Below are 23,028 nucleotides of genomic sequence, written 5' to 3'. Positions count from 1 at the left end.
AAGCCAGATTGATCGGGACGTATTAGCTGTGTGAGGTGCGGCATCAACCTGGTTGCCAGTAGTTTTGCCAATATTTTGGCCTCTACGTTGAGAAGTGATATCGGGCGGTAAGACCCGCACTCCTCAGGCGGTTTGCCTGGTTTCGGGATTGCCACAATGGTGGCCTGTCGCTGGTCTCGGGGCAACGTCCCTCCAGCTAGGCTGTCTTCGTACATTGCTAACAAGTGTGGGCACAGCGTTTCCGACATTGCCTTGCACCATTCAATCGGAATGCCGCTGGGGCCCATAGCCTTCCCGGAGTGTATCTTATTAATGGCCTCTTGCACTTCTTCTATCGTAAAGTCGGAGTCGAGTTCATCTATTGCGTCCTGCGACAGAGTCTGCGTTGGGACGTTCTGAAGCGCTGCCACCGCTATTTCTTCCGTGACACAAGTGTCTGGGGTGTAGACCTCCTGGAAGTGGTTTGCCAGCAGTCCTACGATTGCCGCAGGACATGTGTGTGTGTCCCCAACTGCATCCTTCAGTTGCAATATATTCCTGGCTCTTCCACCCTTCTTTTCCAACCAGGCCAGAAGCTTACTGGCCTTGTCCCCAACATCGTAGATTGCCTGTGCCGTTGCTGCAATGTGCTCTACGGCCCTCTTTCGTAAGTGGTCTGTATGAAGTTGTTGACTCAGTTTTAGCGAGTGTAGGGTGTCTGCTGATGGGTCTAACATGTGTGCTTTGTGCGCCTCTGCTAGATTCACTTCTAGTTGCGTGGCCTCTCTCGCCTGTGTGCGTTTGTACCCCTGTATGGTCGATATGGCCTGCCCTCTCAGGACTGTTTTATATGCTTCCCATAAAGTCGTGGGGGAGTCCACCGATGCCACATTTTCAGTGAAATATTGCCGGGTCGCCTTTTTCAGCTCCTTCATTATCGCCGGAATCGCTAAATATCCCGGGCGCAACTGATACATTCTCTTATATGCCCTCTCCGGACATGACAGTGTAAGGAGCATGGGTGAATGATCAGAGATCCCCCTCGGTCTAATCTGTATGTCATCTATGTTAAGGCGACCCTCTCCCAATGTAAAGAAGTAGTCAATGCGGGATAGACTATTGTGCGTCGCCGAGTAGTAGGTATATTGCTGCTCATTGGGGTGCATGCCTCGCCATATGTCTACCAGCCCCTGTGCTTCTACGAATTCGCTAAATCGGGATGGGGCCGGGGCGCGCGCCCGCACTGGGAACCTGTCCCGTGTGTTATGAATAACTGCGTTGAAACCTCCCCCTATGACTACGTCACCCTCCGGCAGGTCTAATAGGAACCTTCCCAATTCAGGGAAAGCTACGTTGTGCAATGCCGGGGGAATATAAACCGAAACTACAGTCAGTGGTTTCCCCTCCCATTGGCCACATGCTGCCGCAAAGCGGCCCTGGTCGTCAGTTTTCGTAGATGTGAGTAAGAACGGGGAAGATTTCCTCAGTAGGATTCCCGTTCCCCTCGATCCCGAGGTGAAGTCAGAGTGTACTACCATATGATAGCCCTTCCTGTTCAGCGCCTGGCTTGCAGTTCCCACTAAGTGAGTCTCTTGGAGAAGGACCAGGGCAGGATTCGCTCTCCTAATGCCCTGCACCACTAGACCCCGCTTAATTTTATCCCCCAGCCCCCTGACGTTCCATGACATGAGCTGCAGTGGCGCCACTGGTGCCATTTGGGGGTCTAACCCTGGGGTGTCTGTCTGTGTATCACATGCCATGGCGTAATGTGAAGTTGGGCATTCTTGTCCGCCACTAGGGGATCCCTACCTGCGCACCAGAGTAGGTCAGTGTGTATGTGTGTAATAACCTTGCAACTTGTTCTTCTACTTCGATTCAAATCGTCAACCAATAAAAACCCATACGAGTTATAAACTTCCCAACTCACCCCCCCCTGAACTCCCCCCCTCCCTGCCCTCATGCCATACGAACTCGTAACTGCCTGCCCCCCCAACTCAGCAGAGTGCTTAGCCCCTAACCCAAACAGTATACTTGCGCGTTGAGGTCAGGAATGCCCCGTGCTCGGGGCCTCTCATACTCTCCCTGGGGGCCCTCCGCCCAATGTCCAATGGCAGTCTCTCAGGCAAACCTTGCGTGCGGCAACGGCTTTTACCCTCCGGTGGATCATTGTCCCATTCCTGGGTCTACCTCCGCTCGCTCCGTCGCTGGTGAGCGTACCCTCTCGGCGTGGTCTGGAGTCCGCAAGCCCGCGCGACCCCTAGTGTCTGGGCCACCTTGTGTCCTGCCCGTTCTGCGGTGCTGGGAGGCTGGCCTCCACCCTTCAAGCCACTCCTGCGCCATCTCGGGGGTGTCAAAAAAACAAGTTTTGTTTTCCGCCACTATACGCAGTCTGGCCGGGAAGATCATAGAGTACGGAATGTCTCGTGCCCTCAGGTCTTTTTTAACCTCCAGAAATGTTCTCCTTCGACGGGCGACCTACGCCGTGTAGTCCGGGAAGAAGGCAAGTGTCGCATTCTGTATTTTGATCGGGGGGGACCTCCGGGACGCCTGCAAGATGGCGTCTCGATCACGGAGGTTAAATATGCGGGCCAGAATGGGTCTCGGAGGCGCTCCCTGTTTTGGTCTGCTCCCTGGTACTCTATGCGCCCTTTCCACCGAAAAGAACGTAGACAATCCCTTGGGTTTCAAGTCCGTTTTGATCAGTTCTTCAACGAATAGATCTGTCGCTTCGGTGCCCTCCGATTCTGGAACTCCCAGGATCCTTATGTTGTTTCTCCTCGAGCGTCCTTCCTGATCGTCCAGCTTTTCGTTCTCCGCTGTGACACGTTCCATCGCCGTCTGTAGTTCCGACACGTCCTCCACCAGCGATTTTGTGACCACTTCCAGCGAGCCCACCTTTTCCGATATTTTATGAAGGTCCGCTCTGAGTAGTGTGATCTCCGTGGAGATAGAGCCGACTGTGGTTTGCACCTGTGTCAAGGTGCGCATAACGTCATCCAGCGTCGCCTTCGGCCCCTCACCATCCCCGTCTGCTGATTTGCGGCCGGAGTGCTTTCCCTCCGGAGGCGAGGGTGCTCCCTTATTGTAGGCATATTTCTCCAGGCGTGTCTGCGCCGTGCCCCCTCTGGACCCTTTCCCTGCCATTTCGTCACGCAGTGTGGTGTACTTTTCTCGAGGGCTCCGCTGCGGACGCAGTCTTGTCTGGCTCACCCCCCGAGTGACGTCCCTTGGTGGTCGTCCCACGCCGGTCGCGACGAATATGGGATACCGGTCTGTGTGTTAGGGTCCACTCTGTCCTTATATTATTTTTGCCAGATGCAGGGGCACCACTCCGAGGACTCCCCCAGGTGCTCCTGTCAACTTTATTCCAGCGGACCGATGCTCATTGCCAGCCTGGGCGGGGCATAGTATCAGATGGTACGCATCGTGGATCGGTAGACGACTGTGCGCTGGGCTACGGGGGCTCAGTGTCCGGGTGAGGGTGTGTTGTGTCCCTTTGCCGAGTGCCGCTCCTACCCACCACGCTAGGGAGATCTGGCCCTTGCTCTGTCTTTTCGGCGGGACTCGCCTACTCGGAGTTGGCCCCCGCACTCTCCGCCGAGGGCGCTCTGCGCTATGACCACCCGCCTGAGCCGTAGATGCTGGTTCTCGGGTGCGGTACACCTGGCGCTTTGACAGCACCACTCACGATATCCTGCGCGCTCCGTCTTGCCGCCTTCTCTGTCGTCCGTACCTTTGTGGACAGCTCCGTCTTGTGTCGGGGTCTCGGCTGTGGTCCGGTTGCCTCCTCCGGTCTATGCTCCTCTCGGTGCCGCTCCGCTCTCCGGTGATCGGGCACTTCCGGTCCGGCCAGCCCTCGCGCCTTCCACTTCCTGTCGGGATAGTCGGGCACTCCAGCCCCTGGATTCGGATCGCCGCGTAAGTTGTCCGGGATTACTCAGCCTTCCGGATCGCGATCTCCACCGGAGTCACCGCCTTCGATTCCGCCCAGTCTCGGGCTTCAGGTACACCCCGAAGGAGGCCTTGAAATATACGGATGGCTGGTCGGATTTAGGGAGAGGCCGCTCTATTCACGGAGCTCGTCCTCTAAGCTGCCGCCATGCTCGGCTGCTAGCCACGCCCCATCTTTCTTGCTACATTTGATCTTTTAATTTACATCTCATCGGCAAACAGTAAATAAAAAAGAAAAATAGTGCACACCTATTTTTCAATAAGTCCTAAATGCAAGACCTACTGGCTTACGGTTAATTACTGGCACCCAAAATATATTAACAGCCTTTACCAGGAAAGAAAAAGAGAAAAGAAGGCACCATCTAAAGAAGAGGAAGTGCATAGGGAAGCTAATTTTTAGATCATATGGATTCATATGTGGGAAAAACTGCTACAACCTGCATGTAACAATTGGAGACTGAAAAAAGGGCGATGTGAATGTGGGCATGCCAATGTACACAAAGGGTCACAATTAAGATTAAAGCTTCAGCTCTCTTTGTGAGGCACTTGTCTAGTTGTGAATGCGACTGTAGGACATTCAGAACCAGTTGGGTAAGGGAAAGAATAACAGAAGTCTTCTTGGTGATTTCAACTCCCCAGATTAACACCCAAAGACAGTGCATATTTAGATTTTCCAATTTCTGGAGAGGGAATCATGGGAGCGATCAGGAACATGCCTTGGGAAGGGCTCCTAGCATTGGGTTTGTTGACAACCAAAGATAAACTTGTCCGCACATGGAGGGATCAGCTACTCTTACTATGAAAGACCTTACCAGATCCGGGGATGTTTGTGCAGCACTAGAATAGAACATGTATTCTCATTAGTGTACTGTGCCTTGTATTACCTTGTACTTTGTACTCCACACTTTTTGTATACCGTTTGCGACAAAACTACCTGCCTATCATATTGCTGAGATGGTTTCATTTCTACCCAACTGATGTCTCCTATGAATTGCTTTTTTCTCTGTACACCTTTTGCTGCTTCATTGTCTTTTTCTTTTGGAAATACCTAATAAAATAGCTTGAAATCGAAATGTATATGAGTAGAGGCTGCCCTCAGAAATAAGCTAAAATATGGGACCCATGACAGAAACTGTCCTATTCCACTGCCCCATTTTGTATGGTCTTGGACACTGCACACAAGAATTTGGGTGTCCTTGAGTGAGGGATGCTGAGTGTGCACTGCCAGTTTTCTGTTGTCATTTATACCGTACGTGTGGTGCGAGCCATACGGTTCTGAATTCTTAACAATGTTTTCGGTGTTCCTTATAGAAAGGAAAATGTAACAAAAATATTTTTGAAAAGAATGATAGAAGTCATGCAAGTGAACAAATCACTGTTGATGCTCTGTAGAGGTTTATTGTGATCACTGGGGATCTTGTTAATAATTATATCTAACTTCTGTACTTTCCACTGACTCAGAATTAAATTATATGAGATGGCTTGTGCAAGTAACTAGGCTATCACAGAATAAAAGACCCCCACTCGCCTTACAGATCGAGCATACTTGGAAAGTAAGTCTGTGTAGACAGCTGAGCTTTACTTGATTACCGGATGTAACCCTGTGCAAATATTTTTGGACAGTAACCTAAGTATAAAGATCCAAAATCCACTCCATATACTTTCCTCAGCTCTACATGCCTGCATATTTCTTAAGAGGATATGTTGAGTGCAGTTAACATCAGGGTCGGACTGACTACCGGGCGGTTTGGAATGCTGCCGAGCTGGGGGCTGATGTCACTGCTCTGGGGGTTGATTTCGTTGATGGAGACCTGCGTGTGCTTTGAAATAAACAAAGCAAAACGAATTTTGTTCAGCACACGCAGGTCCCCATCAACAAAATCAGCCCCCAGTTCAGCAGCATTCCAAAACGGTAGCCAGCCCGACCCTGGTTAACATCACTACTTACTTTCCTGAGAATCAAGCCATTTAAACAATTGACTTGAGAACAAGAGCCAAGCAGTGCCCTAATCCACTAACAAGAGTGTATTAAGATTACCAAATTATTCCGAGCAGTAAAATAAGTGCATATCCTGAAACCATGAGGCGGGTACAGACTTACACCACTACGGGCTTATTTTTAGAAAGACCATGCAGTGGATTCTTGCTCTAATGAGATGTTTGTGGTATTCCCAGAAAGAAGAAACCAAATTAGCTGAATTTGTAAACCATATGGTAACATGCTCTAGCCTTGCCAATAAGTCAGAAATCCAATAGTAATGGTGTGGAAAACATTACTGACAGTTTGGAGACGGGAAGGATTACAAAAAAAGTGAGATGAATTAAACATATACTACATTCTTAACACCGCTACCACCCTAGGAGGTGAGAAGCGAGTGTACCACTGCTTCTTGTGTGCGCTTCTCAAAAGATTACTATTGATAGGCAAGTGTCCAGGGTTCTGAATCAAGGGACGCACTACTCACTAGAAATACAATTGTTGCTAGGAAAGGAGCTTTCGCTGTCGCCTATGAGGTGCACACCATGGCTTCACACACCTTAGCAGTGGGCCAAGCATCACAGACAAAGAGACACCATCGAGGATGCATTAGTACGCACTATAAAAAAAAACACACACACACAGCTTGGCAAAAATGAACTTCAGCATAGGAATATTTCCAGACAAGCAGAGGCATTGAGAGAATATCAGGTGGCAGTTCAAGAGCTTCCTGACCTAAAGTAGAAGAAGGTCCTCAGTATGCCGACTCAGTATGCCGACTAAACTAGTGCATCACTTTCAGACTTCATAAGTCATACAAGAAGTTCAGAGCAGAGAAGCTTTGCTCATGGATGCTTTTTAAAACAGGACTTTGGTAAATAAAATGTAACACTTTTGCTGGAGCAGAACAACCATGGAGACCTAGCCAGGATACTTGTGGGCTGGTCTGCTAATCGTCACGTTCAGCAGTCGAGATTGAGATGTGTAAGGGTGCCACTGGTGAATACGCCCACTGAATCAGAATGTGTGACAGGATGCCAGAAAGACAACGTGATTGCAAAACATATGTAATAGCCTTCATGGGAATGTTGCCAACAAGGAGAGAGACCCCATGGCTCTTCTAGTCAGAGTCAGAGGAAGGCCAGTCATGCCAGTATACTAACGAGGCAATTCGGGGAGCATTGGTAGAACAGCCAAGTTCACAAGCTACTGATGCTTAGCAACACGAGGTCAAACCCATGGAAACATTGGAGATCCCTTTTTCATCGCAAGTATGTTTCAGGTTTCTGAGCTGTCCAGTCCACAAGAGCCAATATTACAATAATAAGCCTGCAAATTATTTGAGGTCCCCCAAGAAGAAACTGGAAAATCCTCATGGGAGCTCCTGTGTATGGAACACTTTATGGACTACTGGTTGTAATGCACGAGGATACCCTTTTGGCATAGCACAATGCTCCAATACTGAACTTCTTTTAACACACAAGGTGTTTCTTAACCGACCCTCAAGCAGAAATTGGCATAAAATCACTTGTAAAAACCTGGGCATGGAGCTCTTTACTTAACTATTAGTCATAAAGTTTTAGATTATTGTTTTCGCACTGTAAGATGCTTTTAACTACAAACTCTCTTTTAATCAATAATGTCTCCCTTTAGTAATAACTTTCGATTAATTTTTTTGTATAGCCTAAATTGCAATGATTTTAATTAATCTGTAAATAAACTTACTTACTTACTATTAAAAGTAATCACATACACACACGGGTCTGTGCAATTCTAGTCTCAACCCTTGAGTGACAAATCAAGATGAACCGGTCAATTCCTCATAAGATCCCAGTGTTTCTTAGTACTTTATACCTAGATAAAATGCATTTATTTTTTACCATAAAGAGTGCCAGAGTGGCCCAACACTACATACATTAGACACACCAGTAACCTTGCAAGACTACACCTCAGCCTCCGACCAGGGGGAAAAGCTAAAAAAAAATAACAACAACAAAAACTAAACAAAAGTACCAAATCTTCCCTGTTGTCAAAGCAACTTATCTTGAAAAGCTGCAATTTCACCATGCCATAAAAAGCAATACATTCTGCTTCCACAGAGAACGAAAAACAAGACAAAAGATTGAAAAATAGGCATGTCAGTGGAAATGAAACAGTTATAAAAAGTATGAAATATTTAAGCAAGATAAGAAAAAGATTCCAGTGCAGGCTGAGCAAGGGGGATAAAAGCTCGAGCTTTCCAGTCCTCCTGTGACTGCACATGTTTTGGAAGCGGCTGCACCAGGGGGCTCTATTCTGCATGTCTCTGTTGTGGAAAATGCAGCACAAAACAAAAGCATTCTGAATTAATCTTTTATGACTGCAGGTGGGTATTTCAATTGTTCCGACTATTTAGGATGCTGCGATGGATAAATAAATAGATATACTCACGCAGAAACTTGTTTGCCATCATCAACAAACGTGCTCAAATTAGACACAACTGACAACAGGAGTCTATGCGCTGGAAGCAGTATTTCAGCATGTTCCCAATTAGCAAACATGTCTTGCTATGCTAAGCAACAATTTCACAAATGACTGCGCTTCGTCGATCCTTATGCTCTTCTGCAATGTAAAAGGGGAGTGCCATCTGTCCAAGACACATATTTAACATGAGAGCCGCGACTCCAACAAGACTCTGCGGCATTGGTTAATTTGTAAAACTTAAGAGTTTGTTTTATTTGAGGGAAAGTTAGAAACGGTCTTACTTTGCTTGTGAAAAGAGAAGGTGTATGATACCACTTCAAAGTGGTATGATTTTCTCTTACCTTTGGACAAACTGTGGATTATGCCTTGCCTCCTATAGCTGCGACTCCTTGGGTGTCTCGGAATACTGCTAAATTGCTGTTTAGGTTCAACTTGTGTCTTTGAAACCAACGTTATAAAAGCAGACGATAAAAAGGAGCAACAAAGCGAATACCCACTTTTCTGCTCCCTTCAGACACCAACATTTAATAGTCAATGCGGTAAATGTACCAATTGTCTAAAAATGTTACCCTTGCAAGACTTGTTCTGACCAGTGACAGGACCATTTGAATATTAATAAAAATGTTGAAGATATTCAAGAAGCTGGTTATGATACATATCAGCAAGAATACATTTTCCATATAGCATGAGGGTTTTTGTAAAGCGCTACTAAAGACCGATTTGGTGACCTCAGAGCACTTTGGATATGGGGACACATAAAAGGTACAAAGTGGTGCAAAATAGGACATTTGTTGGAAAAGGTGAGGAGCTTCATCCAGGAGGAATCAACAACATCCGTAAATAAGGAGTTGTAATATAGTCACTCAATACCATGGTAAATTCTTAAAAGACAAGAGCTCCGAGAGCCTTGGTGAAGAGGCAAAGTTGGTTTAGGCACATGACTGGGTGGGTTTAGAGCCCAGCTGCAAAGGGCAGTCCTGAAATGCAATGATTACCCAAATCCCAGGATTAATAGAGGAGTCTTAAAGGAGATTCTGAATTTGAGGTGGCTATTTTCCACTTTCTATTGAAATTGTTGGGAATTCCTACAGGGACGGAGGAACACTGGCCATGGAGGCCTGTGCTGATAGATCTTCTGTATCTGAATACGTGGGTTGACAGCAGGCACCAGTTTGCGGACCTTAGAGGACTTGTCCATTGGTAAGGGGCAACAGTTTTGTAACAAGGTTCAGTGGGTAATTGAAGTGCACTGTGTAGAAGACAAAGGTTTTTTAAAGGTTGCTCTTTTCCTGGCAGCCAGCTGGAAGGATTTCAGGGGCAGTGTGATGTTCATAAAGGTTCTAGATGAGTAACAATGACATTACAAGGTAATTAATGTAGCAGGAAAATATACCTCTCCCTTTTTATCTTCCTCTTTTATAGCATTTAAGGGCTTCTCTGTTTTTAAACATGCATCCCCTTTATTTAACAATATACAGCAGGTATAAACCTATGAAGTTTTAACTTGTAAACTAAACTATGGTGATGTAAGTTGGTATCAAAAATGAAATATATCAAACGTTGAGTGTACAGTGATCATGCAAGTCTTTACAATCTAATGAAGAAAAGGAGCTAAGAGCAAGATTATCTATCAAAGAAAAATTATGTTGTAAGAGCTTTAATCACAAACTGGCACATGCATCAACAATGCCATATGCAATTCTTTATTAGCGAAAAATAAGGATTCGCTAATAAGGAATAGCAAAAGGCTATGCATGTAGAAATCGCTTAAAAATAGCGATTTCTAAACATTCCTTAATTGTGACTCGCAAATTTAGAGTCCCAATTAAGGAATACCTCCCCATTCATTCCTATGGGCTTAGAGGCCCATAGGGATGAATGGGAAGACATTCTCAATTTGCGATTCTCAATTAGAGAATCGCAAATTGAGAATGCAATTTCAAGGGTGCCAGGGTGTCAAAAGGACACCCTGTTGCACCCCTGAAATCTGCATACGAGTACATCTTGCACACACACATTCCCCAAGGGCCTGTGTGTGTGTAAAATGGAACTTTGAAAAATGCACTTTAGTGCATTTTCCAAAGTTTTTGCAAATTACCATGAAGTTCAACTTCATGGTAATTTGCTCCCCCTATTAGCGAAATTGCTAGTTTTTTTACTTTAATGCATTGCATGTAAGGAATCTCAATTTGCCATTCCTTAACCCCTTAAGTGCTCCCGTCGGCCGTTGGACGTCGCAAGCACTACCTTCGTAGTGCTGCGCACGTTCAACGGCCGACGCGGCCCCGCAATGGCAATTTAAGTAATCGCAATTTAGAGATTACTTACATTTCGGTTTTTGCATTTGGGATGATGCATCCCAAATGCAAAAATACCGGTTGCAAAGGGGTAGATTCTGAGAATCTGCCAGTTTGCGACCATTTATTTTGCTTTGATGCATGTGGGCCATAATCCCTTACACACTGTGCCATAGGATCTACGCCATACCTCACTGACAAGGTAGAACTAGGCGGAAACTGGCCTGGAGTTACTTGTGTGAGAGAGAGGCTCTCTGGGCAATTCAGGATGGACTGTTCAGATGAGGAACAGGTTCAGGACTCATTAGCATTAGGTGGGCCTTTGTCGAGAGTGGCACAGTGGGGGTAAAAATTGAAAAACAAAGGGTTAAAATGCTAGCTGAGCTATGCAGTGCTTAGACTAATTGCAAGCATTCCCCCATCACGTTTTAGGTGCTAGATGTAATGCCCCAAGTGGCCAAGGGCATGGCCAGACATGGGTCGATTTTTCATTGTGCACGTATCCAAGCTGTACCTCAATAACGAGGCCAAAAACTGCCTGGGGTTGCTTGTATTGGCTTATGGGTAGGGGGCGGCGGGACCTCCAGACAGTTCAGGATTGACTGGTCACATAAGCAACAGTCCACACAACATGTACACAATATTGGTCTCACACACCTCAATAATGAGACAGACAGACAGACAGACAGACAGACAGACAGACACACACACACACACACACACACACACACACACACACACACACACACCCCTCATATACAGAACCAGATCCGGAGATAGTGCCTTCTCCTGCCTCCCTCCTAAAGCCTAAAAAAACGTGCCCCTGCACATCAGAGTCACTTCCTCAGCTCCTGAATCGGACAGGACAGAAACGGCAGACCTGGCTCTTCCTCTACACTGGGCCTTCCTCTGCCAATACAATGACCAATTTGGTAACCTAAGCGAGCTTTAGGTATGGACACACATATGTAGGTAAGGACCACTTCAATATATGACATTTGATGGGACAGGAAGTGAAGGGCCTGTCAATCATCTTGGAGGCATAAACAGCATCTGGAGAAAAGGTGTCGTAAAATTGCACTCTTATATGGTGATAAAGCTTTGAAAGAATAAGAGCCCCAAGAGCCTGGGTGTAGAGGCAAAGCCGGTCTTAGGCACATGACTGGGTGAGTTTAGAACTCAGCTGGAACGTGTGGTCGTGGAATGAAATGATGATCTCAGTGCCAGAATGAAGAGGCGAGTCTTAAGGGAGCTTCTGAAATTGAGGTGGGTATTTTCCACTCTCTGTTGAAGACATAGGAAATTCCACAGGGAGGAGCCCTGGTCGTGGAGACATCTGCTGATAGATCTTCTGGAGTTGAACTGTCCGGTCGACAGTAGGCACTGGATGGCGGGACAAACAGCTTTGTAACATGGTTCAGTGGGCAACCATGAAGTGCCTCGTGGGAAAGAAAGTGTTTTAAAATGCCGCTGTTTCCTTTGCAGGGAGCCAGCAGGGGATGGGTTTCAGAGGCAGTGTGATGTGAATAAAGATGCTATATGAGTAGGAATGGCATTACAAGCTAACTTAGCAGGAAGGAAATGGCTCTCCGTCTCACTTCCACTTTCAAAGCACTTAAAGGCTTCGGTGTTTTTATAATCATTCAGCCCGTTATTTAACAATTTACAGCAGTCATAAAACTATGACGTTTAGAACTCTGGCGATAGAAATCGGTCTCAAGCTCTCTTTAAAACGTGAAATAGATTTCAAACAATCTTGTTAATTGAGCGCACAGTGATCATACAAGTCTTTACAATCTAGAGAAGAAAAGGAGCTGAGAGCAAGGTTATCCATGGAAGCTGAATCATATTGTAAGAGCTTTAATCACATAATTAGTAGACTGCTTCTCAAAGCTGCCTCTCAGTCAGTTCTGATGATCTCAGCGACTTTTTCATTCCATCTCGATTTATGCACTCAGATATCATTTCATGTAATAAAACAATGAAAAGCCTTAACAGCCACATGCATTTAATGCAGAAAATTCACATATTAAACTATCAAGGTACTTCATTCCTCCACTCCTTTATAATGTACACCAACACACACATTTTCCACAATTACAAATAAAACACATTATTAACAACTACATAAGTGCATTCGCCCCCAGTGCAACCGAAGCCACAAGAAACATAAGTAACCTGCTATAGAAGATAAAAGTACGTGTGTTCCAAATAACAAACTACATAAAATTAACTTCATTAGGGATGTCAAGAGGGACAGAAGGCCCTACTACAGGTTGAAGTCACCCAAATAAAATAAAGTGGTCCTGAGACACAATGTAATGCTTCACTGGTTGGCAAATAAACCTAAATACATGCAGCATTACCAAACTTAAAGCACAACAATTACAATACGATTTTAAGACAAAATAAGTAGCTCCAAACTCGTTCAACACAAATACTTTTCTAAAAGTTACAGAATAATGTATATTATTTAAAGATTGTTAGACTCAATGGGCTGCCCTCACAAAAATGGCAAAATCTGGGGGACATGGGAAGCGTATTCACGGGGGGCCTGTCTGGAGTGTCCCGAAATGAGGACTGCAAACTGATATTCCGGACAATAGACGTTTGTGGCACTATATGTAACCATAATGGTATACGACCATGGACAACTGTAACCTGATGAAATTCATTAAGTGCAGTTACACTTGCTATAGGCTCTGTAATTTGTAAACCTCCTTCAATAAGCACTGCATGTGTGGAGACTTTGTATCAATGATGATGTGGATAAACCGGATACATAAACTAATAACTTTTTAAAATAAAAAATGGATTGTTAGACTCTTATAAGAGATGGTAGGCTCATAAATTTAGATTAGACACTATTTAAATGTGGATCTCTCTCTCTTTAACCCCTTCCATGCTGATGACAAGCTCAGCTCGTCATCAGCGTTACCTGCCGTACGCTGATGACGAGCTGAGCTCGTCATGTATCGCGGTAATTTAAAAAATGCCGCACACAGCGGGAAAAGCCGCCGCACGCATGTGGTTAAATAGGTTACATGATCTAAGATTTTTAGCAATCTAAAGAAACACCTTTCCTGAAACGACAATGAGATTGTTTGTCTCTTATTTTATGCAGGTTGGTGTTCTAGAAAATGATTATACAGCTACATAACTGCAGTTTAGAACGATCAAAGTTTGCTGCCACAGAATGATGTTTAGTTTTAATCCAAATTGTTAAATATATGGTGGGAGCCACATGCACAGTATAATGCACAGTATGATATAGCAGACATCCAATTCTCATGAACTTGTGTCTAGGAGGAACACTCGAACATTATTGCTCTTAGTCAGATTGAAGTATACGATTCTTACAAAGAATCAATTCATTGGTAAGACACTATTTTAAAATTTTAATTAAATCACTGCCTGAAAGCCGAAAACAAGATCTCTGACCTCAAGGCATCCCAGTGTTATTGATGGATATGAAGATAGTTTAGAAAAATGTTACAGGAACACGATGACGCATAAGATCCATTGTTCACGACTGACCAAACCTGTGCCGTCAATGAATCCTGTGGTGTCTCACAGAGATGGTGACAATACTTAGCGCACACACTGCTTCAGTTCTCACCGATTGCTTGATAAGGGTGAATGCCAGCTTTAATCAAGAGGTTGTGGTTCTTTGTTGAAAAGTAAGTAAATATCAAAGTCTTTTGCTTATCAAACTATCCAATAAAGGTCACAGTCAGTCTCTGAAGGCCAGAACTCCACAAGCGATTGAAGGTTCTAATAACATTCCGCAACAGGCAAAATAATCTTAAGGCAGACATGTACTGTTTTATAGTAAGTCTTAAAGGGGTGGGAGGGCGTTTATTTAACGCCTCGTCAGCCTTACCCTCTCAATTTTGGTAAAAGGAGCAAACCGAGGACATTTTTGGAAATCGTACATTGATTTTACAAAACATAACTAAACATAATTGTAGTATTTGGAATGTTAAATATATTCATACCTGTAAGTGGCCCCATGGTTTGTGCAACACCAGCAGCGCATTTCTGGCACTTACACTTTTGCTTTTAACAATTTAAGTACAGGGTCAAAAAAACCAGCACACAAATAGCTTTTGGGTAAGCATGCAAGAGTGTCACACATGATATTGGGGCATTTGGCAGTTTGGTATGCTAATGTGAAAAAAATAAAAGGCAAGCAAGAACTTCAATTTTAGGTCAAAAGTCATGGACGTCCTGTAATGCTTGTAACACATTTTCCTTCTCTGCAGACAATACATTTAGAATTTCACATTTAGAACTTTTTACAAGAAAAATGTAACCCATAATATTGATGTTTGACGATTTTTTAACATGCCCCCTTCCCAGCAATCTTACTTTAGGTGGGTGGTTTGCCTACTGTTTAAACTGAATACATTTATTGCAATGCATTGAAAACAGTACTGCATATCACTTGTCTATATTTGTTTAGCAGATGTGCCCTATATCCCCACCAAAATTATTTAGCTTGATTGCAGTGTTTAATATTTTGCTGCTTAAATAAGAAGATGTCTTTTCTATTTTGGGAAAGGGACCACAACGTATTTTACGAAAGGTGGGCTCTGCACTGAAAAGTCTGAATGCCATTGTACTACAGCAATCTGAAACAGAAAGAAAGTTCTTACACAGAAAATGTCAGATTAATAAAAAATAAAGTATAGTCGGTGTCTGACCGATACAGCAAGAATCCCTTTCCCGTCAGTCGTCATTTCAAGCAGGTTTTAAACAGTGGATTTAGTATCCTCGCAGGCAAACACTTTTTAGGTGCATCTTGAAATGCCCTGTGCTGTATATCCTCATAGCTATCTCAAACTGAATATAATGCCTTGAGAATAATCCATGAAGATCTCCAGCGGGTGCCTCTGAGCAAGTGCAGATGGGTACTTGGACTCTGCTTTTAGTTTATTAATCCTAGAAATCTAAATGTTGTCAATCGTGCCACAAAAGAATACAGATACTGATTTAAGCTCACAGGTCCAACTAAGTCTCTGTGCAAGTACATCTTTCCTTTTATATTCTATGTGGGTTAAACTGTTTATAGTGTCTCTTATGTGATGAGTGCACACCATACATAAGTAATAATCTTTCAGTCCAGCCAAACAGTAACAATTCGTCATTAGAATACAGGGTGAGATGATCAGCTTTCTTACCTGGAGTCATGTTTATTCGCTTTCTTTTATTACAAGGTTCGCCTCCATTCTCAATAGGTACCTCTGACACCATTGGACCACCGCCATTACCAAAATGCAGGGGCTCATTATTTGTAGAAGGATCAAAGGTTAATTGGTTGAGCCCTAAAAGGGAAAGAAAAGAAGTTACAACAGAACAAAATAAACATTTTCAAACATTATTTCCTTAAAATGCCCATTGCTAAAATCTCTTTAAAAATACAGCAGGCCTATATGATTTTTCTTCAAAAGAGTAGCAAATATTACATGGTGGCTGTAATGAGAAAATCCGATCATTTTGGCATGCACTTGCCTTGAATACGTTTAATGAAAGACCTGCAAAACACACAAACGAAAGACGTCGGCTCAATCATAGTGTCAAACATTTGGCCACTTCAGAAACTGAGGCCCTCGGCAATTGAACGGTGAGCCTCAAAGCACCAGATTTTTAAGAGGTTTTACAGATCTAGAAAACAGTAAGTTTCCACAGGTAACAGTTCTCACCACCTCAAATGCAAAGCTCTCCTTCACGCTAAAACATGGAAAAGCTGCATCTAAACTGCAGGCACAGCCCAGCTTCAGACCTGCTGAAACTCACAAGCTAGGTGGATACAAACTCAATGCTTTCCACTGGTTCAGAGACAAATTTGCCTCATCAAGCGAGAAGAATGATAGCTCAGCGTCGCCGAATCTCGGGGAAAGAGCGGATAAGTGAAAATGTAAGGTTACTTAGAGCCGATACCTCACACGTCTTTGCAGGTCTTTCCCAACTGTGTAATATCGCTATTAACCCTGCTCATTGCACAGGACTATCACCTTTAGGGCCATTCCCTCGACATTCCTTCAGTAAAACCTTGCTAATGCCATCCTTGTACAAAGTACTCTCCCTCGCAGAGCATCTAATCTGCTATTTCTCTCTCCAACTACAAACACAGGTCTTTGGTTTCAACCATACACTGCCTGAAATGGATTCCAACAAGGCAATGCTAAACCAGGTGCCTGCATACTAATCTCTTGCTTTATCCATGGTAACCTTCAAACGTAAACATAAAAGATGCTTCAATTTCGAAAAGATTGCCCACTTTATTACTTACTTAAATTTGTTTTAAAAGCCGCTGAACAAACTAAGTACATTTATCAGTGCTTGTCACACTGACTGTCAGTGGCCTTAAGAGAGAAGTTGAAGTCACTGTGTATAATCCATGTTGCTTAGATGGGGTCAATCCTGTTTTCTTCTATGACTCAAATTTGCTTGCAGTGCCAGTGCGAGAGCTCTTGGCTCGCTCTCATTCGGTCTAGCTCCAGAAGCCTTGGAAGCGCGCTTCTCTACTGGCCTTGGTAGAAGGAGAACCATTTCTGCTTCGTGAACCCTATGGATACATGGCTATTTATTCAAGAGGTTGTTTTAGCAACAAGGGAAATAATTTTCTCAACAGTCCCAAAGCCTCCAGCTTTTCATCGTGCGTAAATAGTTACAATGAACTAGATACTTAAGCAGACACATCCAAATAATAATCTTCGGCAACTACACAGACTGAATTTCAAGTGAGAATGAGGTTGAACCTTTCTCCATGTCGGTGGTTTTCAACCTGTTAACACGTTAACGACTATCAAACTAAAAGAAGAGCCACCCCGTCTGAGAAATAAATCTAACTACGTCCAGATAGTAGATTGGCAGTTGGCAGCACGCCTGGTGGAAGACTAAAAATGGACTATATAAAAATACTATGTTACAAAAAACAGTGGTCCCTACTCGTGGACACAATGGTATACTGAGCTGATAATCACACACCTGATAAGTGTTATGTCTTTTGTCCAGCCGGACAAGGAATTTATTTAACAATTTTCTTAATAAAAACTGAACGAACACATTAATAACAAGTGGGCACAGCCGTGACCCACAACATTCAGACAAAACAACGAACAGAATGGTAAAAGGAGCAAAGCAAAAATATATCTGTGTACTTGTAGTCAGTGTTACAGACAGAGATTGTTATAACCACACCATTGCATTTCACAATATTTTAAATGTCATATTGCATACGAGGTTTTTTTTGGTCGACAACGCTTCGATGCCTAAGTTAAATGAAGGGCATCATCATCAGGACAAAATTATAGTCATTGTTGTCTTTAAATATTACACTGCCTTTTAACGCAATTGCGTATCGCATCAGGCAATTCAACGGATCAGCAGATACCATGAACAATGGAGGAATCGGTACTGCAGTTTCCAGCGTGGAAAGTCGTCTGGATTGGGAGCATAATACACAAACATACAACCATTTTTATTTAATGGAAGAGTTTTAAAGTGCAGGAAAATGTTCTGCAAACAAATTGTTTATAATATGGAACTTTTTTTGGATTGGGAGCATAATAGCTCGATATGCATATTGAATTGAATTGAATTGAATTGGCTTTTATAAAGCGCAGCTTACACTCCATGGAGCATCTTGGCGCTAGTCATAACGTGTCACAGAAGAGAATGAGAAAGAGGGAGAGCTGCCAAAAGGTAAGGGAGGAGTATTTAAGTCAGAGACAGGGAGTGAAATTAAATTAACGCTAGACATAGTGTGTCAGTGGCCTTGAAAATCCATGTTTTAAGGGCTTTTCGAAACAGGTTCTCTGAATGGATCAGACGCATTTGGGGTGGGAGCTTGTTCCAGGCTCTGGCTCCTAGCACTCCGATGGATTTTCCACCTTTTGTGGTTAATCTGAATTTGGGGACGGCTAATAGGTTAAGGTTCGATGATCTAAGTGACCTGGAGGGTGTATATCTTCCAAACCTTTGAGACAGGTATGTAGGACCCGACTGGTGGTAGGCTCTAAAAGTGATGAGTAGTATTTTAAATAATACTCTCTTGTGGATGGGTAACCAATGCAGGGTTTTAAGTGCTTTGGAGGCAGATGATTTTCTGGGTAGTTTTAGCACTAGGCGGGCAGCCGCGTTCTGAACCATCTGCAATTTATGCAAAACAGCTTTGTTGGAGCCCGCATAGATGCTGTTGCAGTAATCTAGCCGGGATGTGATGAGGGCCACCGCTACTGCTTTTCTAGCTGTCAGAGGGAGGAGGTCAAAGAACCTTCTAAGGCCTCTAATGATGTTGAAGCAGGAACCTGCCACAGCACCTGCTTGCTGTTTGAAGGACAGGGCTTCATCAAACCTTATCCCGAGGTTGCGGGCCGATGTGATGGTATTGGGTGGGACTTCGGCGTCTTGGGGCCACCAGTTGTCAGGGGAAAAAAGGTTGTTCTGGCCAAAGGGGAGGATTTCAGTTTTTCCTGAGTTGCATTTAAGGTGGTGGGTTCTCATCCATTCGAAGGTTGCAGTGAGACAGTCTCTCAGATTTGCTTCTGCTTTGGTTGAGTTGTTGTCCAATACCAGGATGAGTTGGGTATCATCCGCGTAGGATATTGTACTGATGTTGAATGATGTGATGAGTTCAATCAAAGGGGACATGTAAAGATTGAAGAGAACGGGGCTCAAGCTTGAGCCCTGTGGTACTCCTGTTTTTAAAGTTTTTTCATCTGAGCAGAAATTTCCTAATATGGTGACTTGTTTCCTATGGCTTAGGAAGTTTTTCAGCCACTTGAAAGCGGTTCCTGTTAGTCCTGATTCTGCTAGGCGGCCAATTAATACGGGGTGTGAGACCGTATCAAAGGCCGCCGATAGATCGAGCAGGATCAGGACGGCCTTTTTCCCCTGATCCAGTGCTATCTTAAGTGTCTCTACTGTATGTAGAAGGGCTGACTCTGTGGAGTGTTTTGCCCTAAAACCTGCCTGGTTAGGGTGTAGGAGTTGGTTTTCCTCCAGATGTTTTGTTAGCTGTTTATTTACTGCTGCTTCAGTTAGTTTAAACAGTAGTGGAAGCAGTGAGATTGGGCGAAGGTTAGAGAGCGTAGTGGGATCAGCTAGGGGCTTTTTCTGCAGCGGTTTTACGGCAGCCCGTTTCCATTCAGATGGAATGACAGCAGTGGCCAGAGAAGAGTTTATGATGGAATTTATAGTTGGATTTACTATGTCCACTAGAGTGTGGAGCAGTAGTGGAGGGCATGGGTCAAAAGGGGAACCTGATTTACAGGAAAGAATTGCTTGTCGAGTTTCATCAAGACTGATGGGGGAAAAGTTTTTTAGCTGAGGTATACTGTTGATAAGTTGTAATTTGTCATAGGGGGCGGGTTCTGCAAAATCTGGGAAGTCTTTGGTGAGATTTAGTATTTTCTTTTCGAAGTAGTTTGCTATGGAGTTACAGAGTGTCAAGGAAGGTGGTATCTCTTGCCTGAGAATTCTGGGGTTCATGAACTCCTCAACTATTTTAAAAATTTCTTTCTGTTTGTTATTGGACAGATTAATGGCTTCTTGGAAGTGATCTTTTTTGGCGTTTTTTATCATAAGATGGTATTGTTTCCTTGCGGTTTTATAGGCAAGAGCTTCCGTTACATCATAGTTTTGGCGCCATTTCTTTTCAAGGGTTCTGACCTCAGTGCGTTTGTTTTTTAAGGCGGGGGAGAACCAGGATGCTGACTTTTTATTCTGTTTTTTTCGTACTTTTCCTGAATTAGTAGGACCACAGAAATCTGTGACCCATTTACAGAAATTGTTATAGTCGGTTTTAGTACATCCGGTGAGGGACGGTTTAAATTCCTCTGCCATGTGATGCAGATTGGGTGAATTGGCAATTTTTTTCCAATCTTTCTGTATCGAGAAATCGATTTTTAGGTTGGCAGTATTAGGTTTTTTCTTTTTGGTTGTGAGTTTGAAAGGGATTAGCCAGTGATCGGTCCATGTTTGGATCAGTGGAGTTTCAACGGTTAGGGTTTTGATATTGGTACAAATGCAATCTAATATATGGCCTGCTTTGTGTGTGGGCATTTTGGTCAGTATTTCCAGCCCTAGGATATCCGTTAGATCATTAAGCCATATTGCATGGGGGTCATTGGGTTTATCTAAATGAAAATTTAGGTCGCCCAAGACTGTAAAATTTGCATATTTCAGGGTTAAAGTACTGAGTGCATCTTCGAAGCTTTCGAAGAAGCCATTCTGAGGTCCTGGGGGGCGATAGATTAAGGCCCCCGCGAAGGTGTTCTCCTCATTTATCTGAAGACAGAATCCCATGCTTTCTGCCCCTTTTATGTCTGAGAGTTCGAACGTTGAACATTTCAGAGAGTCTCGGTGGATAATGGCTAGTCCACCTCCTCTCAGTTCAAGTCTATCGGTCCTCTGAATGAGGTAGCCTTGGGGAACAGTTTCAGTTATGATCGGGTTACACCATGGTTTAAGCCACGTTTCCGTTATGAATAGTAGGTCAATATTTCTCTCTGTGATGAGGTCATAAATATGCTGGCCGTTCTTACATATTGACCTAGCATTGATCAAGGCTCCTCGGAGGGAAGTCGCGTTTTCCATAGGGGATAGCTGTTTTTCCGGGGTGAGGAGCGTTCTACAAATATGACAGTATGTAGGTTCTGACCACGTTTCAACATTAATCATGTCGTGACAGTGATTTTTATTAAGGTTTAGGGCGAGTATCTGATCTCTGGTATAGGTAGGTGTTTGATTGGTACATACCTTAGGTTGGGCAGCATCATAGGCCCTGGGCCCGGCCGAGGCACGGACGGGCACAGACGGGCTTGCCTTAGGCGCGCCTTCGGCATATCGAGCTATTATGCTCCCAATCCAGACGACTTTCCACGCTGGAAACTGCAGTACCGATTCCTCCATTGTTCATGGTATCTGCTGATCCGTTGAATTGCCTGATGCGATACGCAATTGCGTTAAAAGGCAGTGTAATATTTAAAGACAACAATGACTATAATTTTGTCCTGATGATGATGCCCCTCATTTAACTTAGGCATCGAAACGTCGTAGACCAAAAAAACCCTGTATGCAATATGACATTTAAAATATTGTGAAATGCAATGGTGTGGTTATAACAATCTCTGTCTGTAACACTGACTACAAGTACACAGACATATTTTTGCTTTGCTCCTTTTACCATTCTGTTCGTTGTTTTGTCTGAATGTTGTGGGTCACGGCTGTGCCCACTTGTTATTAATGTGTTCGTTCAGTTTTTATTAAGAAAATTGTTAAATAAATTCCTTGTCCGGCTGGACAAAAGACATAACACTTATCAGGTGTGTGATTATCAGCTCAGGATACCATTGTGTCCACGAGTAGGGACCACTGTTTTTTGTAACATGATACTGCCCAAGGTCCCTATGGCATACCTTTTGGGTTCCCTTGTCTTTCTTAAACATATATAAAAATACTAATCAGGAGTCTCTGACCTTTTCACCGTGAGCTACTGAAGGCCAAACCACTCGTGCAATGTTACCAGACACCCCTACACCCTATTTCATTGAATTTAAGCCTAATGTCTATAGAGCCAAAAACTATGAATTGAACAAATTATTTTGACTAGGGGCGCTGTGACAGGGCTGCCATGTGGTTCAGTGAGACCCTGGTCCTTGGGGCTGCATTAACATGTGTACATATGAATGGGATATATGTGTATGGGTGAATGACAGTCTGTCTCATGTGTACTTCCGTCACAGGACTTGCCTTCCCACATATGTGGCACTCTTAAATGTATTACACAAACATACAACCATTTTTATTTAATGGAAGAGTTTTAAAGTGCAGGAAAATGTTCTGCAAACAAATTGTTTATAATATGGAACTTTTTTTTGCACAATTAATTTCTCTCACTTACAAAAATGGATGTATTTTTCAGTTATAAATATGACACTGTGTCTACCAGTAACAGGGATCAAGATGCCTGCTGCATGTAAATGTGACACTTTGAAATGGGAGAAAAGTAAACTGAAGAGTTAACGTTATGTTTATAAGGATGCCATAAAACTCATCATTTAAATTTTCTCCCATTTCAAAGTGTAGCATTTACAAACCAGCAGGCATTTTGCAACCAGTGACCTGCAGACAAGGAACAATATTTATAACAAATAATGAAGCCATTTGTTTAAATAGGAGGAAATTTATGTGAAGAAATATGATTTATATAATTTTAAAACATGGGGAAAAACATTGACTCAATGTTTCATAGAAAAAATGTCCTCCACTTTAAATTTCTCCCATTTGAAAAAATGACAGTATATTTCAGTTATAAATATGTCACTGGCCACTGGGAGCAAGAGGCCTGCT

The 23,028-nt window shown here is 43.6% G+C and overlaps 1 protein-coding gene across 4 annotated transcripts in view; it reads right to left on the bottom strand.

Annotated features, from left to right (window-relative positions):
- The window catches only part of ENOX2 (ecto-NOX disulfide-thiol exchanger 2), a 1,184,097-nt gene that overhangs the window by 845,452 nt on the left and 315,617 nt on the right, over nucleotides 1-23,028 (bottom strand). For all 4 annotated transcript variants that reach the window (XM_078688351.1, XM_078688354.1, XM_078688355.1 and 1 more), the window contains one exon: nucleotides 15,852-15,995. In XM_078688351.1, coding sequence (XP_078544477.1) covers nucleotides 15,852-15,995 — 144 coding nt within the window. The remainder of the gene's footprint in view (nucleotides 1-15,851; nucleotides 15,996-23,028) is intronic.

This window comes from Lissotriton helveticus, chromosome 4_1, assembly GCF_964261635.1.
Source record: "Lissotriton helveticus chromosome 4_1, aLisHel1.1, whole genome shotgun sequence".
In the NCBI taxonomy this organism is placed as follows: domain Eukaryota; kingdom Metazoa; phylum Chordata; class Amphibia; order Caudata; family Salamandridae; genus Lissotriton; species Lissotriton helveticus.
This window is presented reverse-complemented; position numbering and strand designations above follow the sequence as displayed.